General features: G+C 34.5%; 1 protein-coding gene across 5 annotated transcripts in view; it reads left to right on the forward strand.

The window, feature by feature from the left end:
- The window catches only part of AP3B1 (adaptor related protein complex 3 subunit beta 1), a 248,717-nt gene that overhangs the window by 46,649 nt on the left and 189,966 nt on the right, over positions 1-12,102 (forward strand). For all 5 annotated transcript variants that reach the window (XM_045796415.2, XM_045796418.2, XM_045796416.2 and 2 more), the window contains exons 4-5: positions 10,972-11,067; positions 11,675-11,835. In XM_045796415.2, coding sequence (XP_045652371.1) covers positions 10,972-11,067; positions 11,675-11,835 — 257 coding nt within the window. The remainder of the gene's footprint in view (positions 1-10,971; positions 11,068-11,674; positions 11,836-12,102) is intronic.

Genomic DNA, 12,102 nt, shown 5'->3' on the forward strand with positions numbered 1-12,102 from the left:
CGAAGGGCAAATGCTTAATGACTTAATAACAAGGCGCCCCAATTATTTTTATTTTTAACCTGTTTATCTTTGCCTTATTTTTACAGTTGACTGTATTCATTCTTAACTTTTGTAGTTTTATTTAATATTGCATCTGTTCACTTATATAGAAATCTTGCAGCTATATACATCTATATTCCTCCCATCTTTTATGTTTTAGTTATTATGTGTGTCAGTTTAAAAACATTGTAAGATAATGCAATTTTTGCTTTAAGTACTCATGATTTTTAAAGAAATTAAGAGGAAAAAAACAGAAAAAGGTGATGATCATTTATCCAGTATTTACCATGCCCATTGTTCTTTGTATTGTTAATATCCAAATTTCTAACTATCATTATCTTCCTGCCTTTAAAAGTACCATTAGCTTTTGCTGTGGTACAGATTTGCTGGTGATGAAATCTCTTATTTGAAAGTGTTTCCATTTTATCTCTGTTCCTAAGGGATCGTTTGATTGGTCATAGAATTCTGGGTTACATAGTTGTTGTTGTTGTTGTTTTTCTTTGCTTTAAAGATCCTCTGTAATTCCTTATGTAATGTCCCTATTAATTGAATAATTGATACCACTTATGTAACTTGTCATTTTTCTCTTGATGCTTTCATGTTTTACTCTTTGACTTTCAGTTGTCTTGCTTTGAGCTTCTTTGCGTTCATTTGACTTGGTGTCTCTTGAGTATCTTAGATCCATGAATTTCTGCCTTTGATCAAACTTAGGGAAATTTTGGCTGTTATTTGTTTTCTGTTCTTTTGTTTTCTTTTTTTTAAGCTTTGGGTGTACAGCATAATAATTCGACACTTCCAAACATCACCCTGTGCTCATCATGACAAGTGCACTCCTTAATCCCCATCACCTATTTAACCCATCCCCTACCCACCTGCCCCGTGGTAACCATTGTTTTGTTCTCTATGGTTAAGAGTCTATTTCTTGTTTTTTGTTTCTCTCTTTCCCTTTGTTTTGTTTCTTAAATTCTACATAGGAATGAAATCATAGGGTATTTGTCTTTCTCCAACTGATTTATTTCACTTAGCATCATGTTCTCTAGCTCCATCCACGTCATTGCAAATGGCATGATTTCATTCTTCTTTATGGCTGAGTAATATTCCATATATCCATAGACACACAAACACATGCACGGACACACACACATCCACCCACCCACCTCTTCTTTATCCATTTGTCAGTCGATGGACACTTGGGCTACTTCTATATCTTGGCTTTTGTAATTAATGCTACTGTAAACATCAGCATGGCCATTATTTCTTCATATAATATTTTGCTCCATTCTCCTCTTCTGGTAGTGAAATTACATGTATGTTATATTTTTGATATTATCTAACAGTGTATGAAGCTTTGTTGCTTTTCTTATATCTTTTTTGTTTTCTTCACATTGGATTTTTATTCATCTGTTTTCTGTTTCACCTCCTCATTCTTCTGCCATCTCCATTTGATTGTACATTTAGTGAACCGTTTTTCATTTTAGAATTTGTTTCTTTCTTATTTTTTCTATTCCTTTGCCAAGATTTGCTTTATTCTTCATTATTTGAGAGCACAACATTTTCTTTTACCTAATTAAGAATAAGTGTAATAGCATCTCTAAAGTTGTTGTCTGCTGGTTCCAATATCTTGTTTATCTCAAGCTTGCATTTGGTTGATTTTCTTGTGTTTCTTGTGTCTGTGTATATGTACACAGTATTCCAGTATTCTGTTTCCTTGGTTATTCTTATTTTGAGTTCTGTTCTTGACATTACATTAAATCCTGGAGATTCTGTATTCTTTTATTTTTCCTCCACATGTGGTATTTTTGAGGGTGGTTATCTTGACTGGGTTCAGATTGGAAGTTCTATTTCTTAAGTAGCAGCTTCACTCTCATTTTGTATTTTTTGTCTTTTGCTGAGCTGCTTTGAGTCTGTTCTCTGCTTGCATGGTTCAGGAGTTCGTCAGAGATGTGGGTGGAGATTGTTTGAGGAGCCTGTCTCCAGCTTTCTCCCTGCTGGGATTCCCCTACTTTCTTCAGTGGCCATAATTTTCCTAAGTTCATTTTTTTTTTGGTTCCTTTCACCAGAGAGACTGGTTTGTCCATCAGTGCCTCTATTTGTGCTTCATCCAGTATTCACTTGGCCTTGTCAGAAAGCCATGGGAATGGGGTATTTACATGGCTCTTTCTTGTCACCTTTGAGCATATACTCTTAACTAGAGTATGTCTGCTGCTGTTTCACCACCAGGGCCCACAGTGCTTTTGTAATATGCCTAGCTTTTTAGTTTTCTGTGGGAAATTGTTCTGGTACAATTTTATTCCAAAATTACCCGAAGTTCAGTTATCTATTAAAGAGATTTAAAAATGAGTTGCCTGCTCCCCGAAGTCTTTTACATGTTCTCTCATTTTTAACATTTGTGGCCCTCTTCATTCCTTTGTATAGGCCCAAATAGCGTATTTGGTATTATTTTCCTTATGACTAGAGGACATTTCTTGTTTTGCTGGTATTTCAGCTTTTGTTTTAAAAAGTCTTTATTTTGCCTACAATTTGAAAATATTTTTGCCTAGTAAAATCTACAGTTCTAGGTTACGGTCTTTTTTGTTTGGTATTTAAAAAATATTTCATTGTTTTCTGTCCTACAAGTTTCCTGTCATTGTTAATCTCTGTTTCATTGTGTGTAATGTGTCTTTCTTTTCTCTTGTTGGTTTTAAGATTTTCTTTCTAGCACTGGATCTGAACTTTATTATGATATGCCTTGACGTCTTTTTTTTCATGTTTATCCTCCTTCAAGTTTGTTGAGCATCTTCTATTTGTGGACTTTTGATTTTCTTGAAATTTGGAAACATTTCAGCCATTAATTTTTCAAAAATATATTTTCTCTTTACTCCTTCTGGCACTTCTGGTACACATACAGACTAATTGATGTTGTCCTACAGGTCACTGATACCGTGTTCGGTTTTTTCCCAGTCTTTTTCTGCTTCGTTTTGATAGTTTCTCTTGCTGTATACTCAAGTTAACTGACTTTTCCTTTGTTGTGTCTAACTTGTTAATCTCTTCAACTATCAACTCTTGTATTTTTCATCTCTGGATGTTTCATTGGGTCACTTTCACGTCTTGCAATTCTCTCCTCAAGATAGTCATATTTTTGTCTACCTTCTTGGGCATATGGAGCATATTTATAATAGTTACTATAAAGTTCTTTTCTTCTTTTTTTTGAAAAATTGTATTTTAAAGTAAACTGTATACCCAGTGTGGGGCTCAAACTCATGACTCTGAAATCAAGAGTCACATGTTCTACCAACTGAGCCAGCCAGGTGCCCTTCTGCTATTTCTATCATTTCTGTCATTTTGAGTCTTTTTCTATAGATTGATTTTTCTCATGGTTATGATTTATATTTTCCTAGATTTTTAATATCTTTAGTAAATTTTAATTAGATACTAAACAATATGAAATTTATGTTGTCGTCTGCTAGATCTTGTTGTATTCCTTTAAATTGTGTTGGGTTTTTTTGTAGTGTACAGTTATATGGAATCATTTGATTTTGCAAAGCATGTGGTTAAGATTAATCAGGGAGTACAGAAATATTTTTAGTCTAGATTAATTTAATCCCACTCCTAAGGTGATGCTGTTTTTAGGATTCTACTCAAAAACCCATGTGTTCATCAGACATTTTCTCTCTGGCTGGTAGAAACATGAATTATTCCTAGCTTTTTGTGATCTTTGAGATCTGTTTTGCCTACGTTTTTCCAGTGCTTGTTTTTGGTGTTCTGTGTTCTTTTGTTTTTTTGTTTTGTTTTGTTTTTTTGGTCTGGCCTCAAATAGTTTAGCTCACTCTTGTGCATGTCAGTGCTTAGTCTAAGACTTGGTGATTGTTACCTACAGTGTGTGTGCTCTCTCTCTCCCTCTCACTATCTCTGTGAAGTTTCCTTCTGTTTGTTTTTCTGCTCTGCAAATTCTAGCAGCGTTGGCCTCTGAACTTTAATTTCTCTCTCAGCACGGTGAGTCTTCTGGATTCTGTTTGAGTTGCCCTTGGTGTGCTGGTGGATATACTACCCTCTAGAGTCACACTCATTTGACTTTTCCCTCTGAGGATTCACATACTGTGCTGCTTGTTGTCCAACATATGAAAACTATTTTTCCCTCGATCTTCTTTGGTTAAGGTAGGAGGGTAAATCAGGTCTCTCAGCTATTATTGAATTATAGCTTCATATAAAAATCTGTAATTGTTCCTAAAGCCTTAAAATATATATGGAATGTTATTGATCAAATGAAACATTAGTCTCAGTTTTCCCTACTTTGTATGTGGAATTGTCAATTTATAACTGGTGACAAACTTGAAAATTCACATCATCTTTTCCAACCTCTACATCAGACTTCTATAGCAGTGTCTTATAGTGCTTTATGGCCAGAATATACTGACTGAGCCATATATCTTTAGCAATTTTATCGTCAATGATTAAGTATTTTTAGTTTTAGAAACAGAGCACATTTTCTTTTTAATGAAAGGATTGGGTAGGTACAGAAAGAGTGACTAAAATAATCTTAACTTGAGAATGATGGTAGAATTTTTTGTGTAAGTAGAACAATAAGATCAGTGAGGTCACGCTTTAGTTGTTATATAATACAAATACAAGATTGATATGAAGTAGACTCTTAGCTATTATTTTAACACTATAACAGTGGATTGGGTGTTACTATGTCTCTAATGTAGTTTAAATAGTTTTTCCTCATATAAGGTAAGTTAGTTTAAATAATCTTGGATTTATGTATTCAAAATCTGGAAAGTAAAAGTAGGAGTATATTTTATACAATTTCTAGAGTACACATTTCCATATATAAAAAGAAATATTTTCCTCACCATTTTAACTTTATTAGAATAATTTATAAGATTTTAAAGATAAGTACTTTAAACCCATTTTTAGATACTGTTTAAAGTCTACTTAATTTTTTTTTATTAGATAATGCATACATTATATATTTTGGATAGGTGAATTTTGCTACCAAAATGATTAGCCATCATAAACTCAGTTTGACTAACTTGGGTAAATTAATATCAGAACACTTGATTGATTTAATATTGGACTTAGGTGTGAGTCTCTATTCCTAGGAACAATGATTGCTAACATTTAAAAGATGCTGTGTGTGCTAGGTTGTTAGTACCTCACATATATCCTCATTTTATCCTCATAAATAACCCTGTGAGGTTGATTCTGTCATTTCCCAAATTTTATATATTAGGGCAAGATAACAGAGAGGTTAAATTATCTGACCAAGGTCACACAGCTATTATGTTTCAGAGTTCAGAATTGAAAGCCAGGTGGCTTGTCTTTAGAACCCATCTTAGACCCATTCCCCTTTTAGAGCCATCCTGCCTGTTTGGTGCTTCCTTCCTCCTCCTCCTGCCTTAGTTACTTTGGCCCCAAATCAACATCTGGTATTAGCTATCCTTTGGGAGGTATCTGTCATTGGTATACATTTTTTTATGTTTTAGAGATTGGTAGAAATGAGCAATTCCTTAGAAATTGGTAGTAACTTAACTAGTTCCCCCTGGACTTCTAGTCTTCCTGTAAACAGAAAATTCTGTATTCTTTATTGTTCATCCAAAGCTGTTTGTACTGTTCGGTAGTTATAATAGTAGAACTTACGTGTTTGTTCATCTTTTCCCTTTACACTCAGATTCTCTTATACTGCCTAATGTTCTGCAACAAAAATGTCAGTATAAACATAATTATCGGTCTATTTGTTGGATTTCTTTTGTTCTTGAAATACCTTGTTTTTTGAAATATGCTTTAATTCTCTAATGTTGTGGGAAAACTGACATAAGCTTCTTAAAATTTATGTTTAGAGGATTGATGTTTCATTGCTGTCAACTGCAAAATTTCATTTTTATTAGTACATGTTGCCTTAGACACAGTTAAGTTGTACGTCATCTTCCGTTTGATGTCAAATGATACCAAAAGTTACCTAGTAAGCAATCAGTGGTTATAGTACAAAAATAATCAAAGGTTTAGTCAATAACTCATGAAGTTTGATGTACTAGTATTGATAAACTAATTAAACAGATCTGCCTGTGTTCTTCCAGCCTACTGGGGCTCTGCTATGATTAGCTTTACAGCAAGGAGTGTTGTAACATTGAATGAAGGTAACTGATGAGAGAATGGTGTAGTCACGGAGCTTTAAGTACTCCCATTTCTGGTCACAGAATGGTTTCAGGGAAACTAGGCTTTCTTTGCACACCTGCAGCCAGTCAGTGCATAGGCCTCTTGTGGTCAATATTGATTGATTCTTATAACAGAACTAGAACAAATTTGGTGTTTTGCAACCTTCTGTGATTTAATATTGTTATGCTTTTTGCTATAACAGTCACAAAAATCCTTCTCCAATAGTGAGTAATTACAGCAATGCCTGCTAGCTCAGCTGTGGTTCTGAATGTTTCAGTGTTGCCAATATAAACCCCTGGATATATTCTGGAGTTCATAATTCAGCTTTAAAAGTTGCCTGTACCTTACTTGATAAATAAAGGTGTTGCTGAGAAATAAATCACAGGAGGATGAGGGGATGGGTAGACTCTAACCCATTTTCTTTCAGAACTTTCCAGAGAACTATAGACTGGATCTGAATATATATAATTAGTAAAGAGAAAGAATACTTTAAATGATTAATTTTTTTAAATCCATAAGTTAAAGACTTTCGAGGCAATCTTTGTAATACCTATCATGTTTTCATAATATGTTGGTGTTTTTCTAGGCATCTCTTTGGTGAAGTATAACCATTGTGGTGGTAAGTTAGATTCCTGATGTAGCAATCTAATGGGAAATGTCTTAATAAATTTTTTCAGTATACCACTGGGCTGTGATGTTTCATTCAGCCAATTATCGAACTCTTACTATATGCCAGGCTTGTGATATAGGTACTGAGAATATACAGATGAATAAGGAATGGTTCCTGTATTTAAGTAACCTCTTTATCATTCTAAGGTGGATTTGAGAAATATCTTACATAAAAATGCATCGGTGTGTTGATTTGATTTATTGAAAATGCTATAAATCAGTCAACTGGCAAGTGTTAATTGCCTTTTGGCACTGTTGTAATCTTAGGAACTTAAAAATCTGGTAGTGGAGAAAGCTATGTATAGCTCAGACAATTAGATAAATGCTTCTTAAACTGTAATTAAAAACTTTATATTTCCATTTAAATACAATCTAAAACATTCGTTATATTTTGGATCATATGGTTGCTTACATAGTAGTATCACATAATTTTGGAACCTACTTGTATTCTTGTGTAAGATTGCTTACTTCTATGTGAACATTGAAGGGTTTGTGGACTTTCAGTGGCCTAGGTGAGCTGATAACCATCTGTATGTATGGGATCACTTGGGTGAGACTGCTGTTGATTGATTGGCCCTTGGAGGTGTTTTTTGTTTTTGTTTTGTTTTGTTTTTGAGTGAGTTTGTTCCTGATAGGCTGATGTTCCAAAGTGAAGGACTGTCACAGATTGGTTGACTGGCAAAAGTATGTTCATTTAGCTTGAGTTTTTTGACCTATTAGAGAGGTTTAAAACAGTTCTAGTGGCTGTATCTTATCGATGCTACAGAAAAAGCTGTCTTTGTGGAAATGTAAGAACTTAAAAATATATTCAGTTTGACAATTTTTTTAATAATGAAAAAGTTTCAGATACTTTTATAATCAGAAAAAGTACTATTATTTTATAGTAGAAGACATTTGGAAAGATGAGAATCATCCCAAAGTTAAAATATCTTTATTGTTTTATCTGAACAAAAAATTAATATTCATTGTAAAAAAAATTAAATAATAAAGACATAAAGAGTGAAGGTCACTGGTTAATGTTACCTCAGTTATAAACACCATTAACATTTTACTATATAGATTTTTTTTTTTTAAGATTTTATTTATTTATTTGACAGAGACAGCCAGCGAGGGAGAGAACACAGGCAGGGGGAGTGGGAGAGGAAGAAGCAGGCTCCTAGCGGAGGGAGGAGCCTGATGTGGGGCTCGATCCCAGAACACTGGGATCACGCCCTGAGCCAAAGGCAGATGCTTAACGACTGCGCCACCCAGGCGCCCCTACTATATAGATTTCTTAACTTAGGCTTAAGTTTGAGTTCTAGTTCTTCATTTAATAGATGTGCTATCTTGGTCAAGTTACTAAACCTCGCTGTGCTTCAGTTTCTTCATGTGTAAAATAGAAGTAATAGTACCTATTTATTGAATTGTGAATTTAAAATGAATTAGTTTAAGTAAAACACTGAGATAGCACCTGGCATATAGTTAGTGCTATATATAAAGTATTTGCTATTATTACCATATTATGTCCATTCTAAGATGTTGGTTTTGCATTTTAAAGTTTCTGCAAGTGAGACTTAAGAATTGATGGTGACTTACAGTTGGCAGGGTTTTTGTTCATAAAATAATGGTACATCTTACTGTTGTTGGTGTACCTTAGATTAATAAAATAAAATATGTTTTTTATTAATATAGAAATGAGATCATATAATGCATACTATTTTGCACCTTCAAACATTTTACAAGGACGTATTTTTAATGTCAAGTATAGATTTACTTAAATCTATTTAGTGGCTACATAGTGTACTGTTATGTGGGTATCCTGTGATTTATTTTACTGTTCATCTTTAATAGACATTTTATTGTTTCACTTTTGCTTTTGTGGAAGATATGATTAGCAGAACTTGGAGGAAGGTAGGATGATAACCTGAGTGGAGATGGAGACAAAAAGTGCAAGTTCTATCTGGGGACTGTTCCTCTTTGACTGGAAAGGAATTTTGGGGCAGATTATGGACAGCATTGGATACTGAGTTTTAATTTTTTAAGAGTTTTAATTTTGTTTTTAAGACTTAGTTGATCCATTCACCACTGAAGAGTATTTGTAAATAAATTTTTTTGTTACTTTCACCTATAATCCTGTCTGTACACTGTAGAAGAATGGATTGGTATCAACAACATGATGTGTTTAGCATTTTTTAAAAATAATGATAAGATGTAGAAGGTATGCTCATTAAGTTTTCACTTGTACTTATAAAATTGTAAAGAATACCAAAATAGGTTGAAATACAAGTTAAGGTCTAAAATTATCTTAAGAGGGTGCCGCGATGGATTGAATTTAATTTGTTGACAGTTTCTATAGATAAATGTAAGATCTTGCCCTTTTTTTAAAAGAAGAAAACCTGACCAGAGCATTTACTTAAATATGGCTTGATTTAGTCAGTGTACATGTAGAAAAGATGTATTGTTATGTTTAAGAATTAGCTGTGTCAGTGGAAGCCCCTCACACAGAAGATGGCCTCAACTTGTTTGTTCTACTTAAATCTCATTTGTGGTTTGGAGTACTACACTGAAAGTAATTCAGACAAATTGGAGTGAGTTCAGAAGGAAGCAAACAGGATAGTGAGGGAACTCCAAACTATGCTGTGTTGGGGCGCCTCGCTGGCTTACTTGGCGGAGCATGTGACTCTTGATCTTGGGGTTGTAGGTTCAAGCTCCACATTGGGCCTAGAGCTTACTTAAGGAAAACAAAACAAAACTACACTGCGTCAAAGGAAATTGGGGGATGAGAGAAGGATAGTCATGGCAGTTAATCTTTTAAAAAGTTCAGATTGGTTAGTAGGACCTAAAATATGGCCTGGTGTAGCACTCTTTTTCCTTTCCAGCATCAATTCCACCTATTTGCAGGTACTTCCCCTCATTTCTTGTGCTCTTTGAACATTCCATAAGGTTTTAGATCTGTACTCTGCTGATACCTAAGAAATTAATCAGGCACTGGTGTCTGAAGATACTTGAGAAGGAGGATATAGGCTGTGAGCAGTGTCCAAAAGAAGCAGTTGATGAATTTCAACTCAAATTCTAATTTTTATTTAATTTTCATAATTCTGTTATAGACAGTGATTAAATTGTCATTTAAAACAGTTTTTGAAAGACACTTCCAGTCTTTTGGAATTTTTATTACATTAAATTGGTATTATTGTCATAACTTATTCTTACTGAGCTGAAAATATCATGTAGTGTATATTGGAATGTGAATATTGCCATATGGTCAGAGTTGGGACACTAGCACCTTTTGGTTGATGAGGAAACATAAGTTCAAATACTATGTAGTTAGTGGACAGAACCCAGCTCTTTCTAGTATTTGTATCCCTTATTTTGAAAATGTTTTTACAATTCAGTTAATATTTTAATATTCTTGTTTGAGCTTTGCTCAGGGATTTTTTATTCCCTTCAAGAGAAAGTGTATAAGACAGACTGGTTCTGAACTCAGGTTCACCTGCTCGCTGTTTGAAAATCAGTAGAGAGACAGGTGATGGTGAGAAATGAAAGGTTGCTTTATTCAGGAAGCTGGCAGCCTGGAAGGATGGTGTACTAACCTCCCAAAGACCATCTTCCCTGTCCAGGCAAAGCCAGAAAGTTTTAAAGGGGAAGATGTGGGACACTGGGGGCTCGGGGTGGGCTATCTGCAGGAGGAGGTGGTGCCCAGGCAAATAGTCATATGTTGACATGACCCTGAACAGACTTGCTTGCAGCAGCAGCAGCTGTGTTCCAGTGTGTTCAGGACTTCTCTGGGGAAGACTGGTCCTTTACTCCTTAAGGCTGGTGGTCTGCAGTTCTCAAGGAAAGTAGGTTAATTCATCTACAGACTTAAAGTCTCAGCAAACAAGGATTGCATAAGCTTGAAGCAAGAACCCTTAAGACCTGTTAGAGTGTTGTTACAAAACACCTTGATAGGATGTTACTGTTATAGATTAGATTATTAAAATGCTTATTTTACAAGCGTTTTTTTGTTGCCATTCATTATCCTACAATATATTAACGTTATAATATAAGCTATTCAGTTATTTACTTAAGGAAAATTGAGAATGGATTTGGTATATAAAACATTGAATTTTTAATTTTGGCTAGGATTAAATGATTTTTTTTTTTTAACAGATCAAGAAGTTAGTATATGTTTACCTGGTCCGGTATGCTGAAGAACAGCAGGATCTGGCACTCTTGTCCATAAGCACTTTCCAGCGAGCTCTAAAGGTAAATAATAGACTGAGCCAGCAAATAGCTACAAGGTTTGTGTGAAGTTGAAGGTGTGTGATTTAAAGAACTGGAGCAATAATCTAAATAGCACAGTAGTGTTTTGAAAGAGTTGAAAGGCCTCTCACATTGCCTAGTCAGTGTCCTTAGAAAATAATATATATGACCAACTAGACCTTTCCCAGTGTGTTTCATTTTCTGTAGGTTCCTTTATGTTCTATTTAATCATTATCATGCATCAAAGAACTCTTCATCATTATACCAACTAGTTGTTCAAAGTGTGTAATGAGGGGACATGACTTTTTAAAGATAAAATTTATAGCTTGTAGCATTTTGTCATTGTGAAACTCTAAAAACCTAACATGTTTAGTAATGAATGATCAACTAGAATTATAACCATTACTTTTCTTGTTTAAACATTATTCAGAGAAGTAAACATTTATCTAACTCTTTTTCCTTAACCCATTTCTATATACTAATTCTTTAAATTAAGTAGCTTTTTTCCTATTGTGATATTGTACCCTGTGAACACCAATTAGCTGTGTCATAAAGATGTCATTGAAATGTTAAACTTGAAATTTTGATGAATATTTTTGAACTTTTTCAGGACCCAAATCAACTAATCCGTGCAAGTGCTTTGAGAGTTCTGTCAAGTATTAGAGTACCAATTATTGTACCTATTATGATGCTTGCTATTAAGGAGGCTTCTGCTGATTTATCACCATATGTTAGGAAGAATGCAGCCCATGCAATACAGAAATTGTACAGGTAGGTGCTTTGTTAATAATGCCAACGATCTCTAATGGTATGTGGAACATTACACCCCATGGAGGCTTCTCTGATTAGCTCTTACAGTTAGTCTGTACTTACACTAAGTAAACCCAGTGACAGGTTTTCTCCCCACAAACACTTTTTTTTTTTTTTTTTTAAGGATTTTATTAACTTATCTGACAGAGACAGCCAGCGAGAGAGGGAACACAAGCAGGGGGAGTGGGAGAGGAAGAAGCAGGCTCCCAGAGGAGGAGCCTGATGTGG

Source organism: Ursus americanus, chromosome 5, assembly GCF_024610735.1.
Source record: "Ursus americanus isolate L20-20 chromosome 5, mUrsAme1.1.p, whole genome shotgun sequence".
Taxonomy (NCBI): domain Eukaryota; kingdom Metazoa; phylum Chordata; class Mammalia; order Carnivora; family Ursidae; genus Ursus; species Ursus americanus.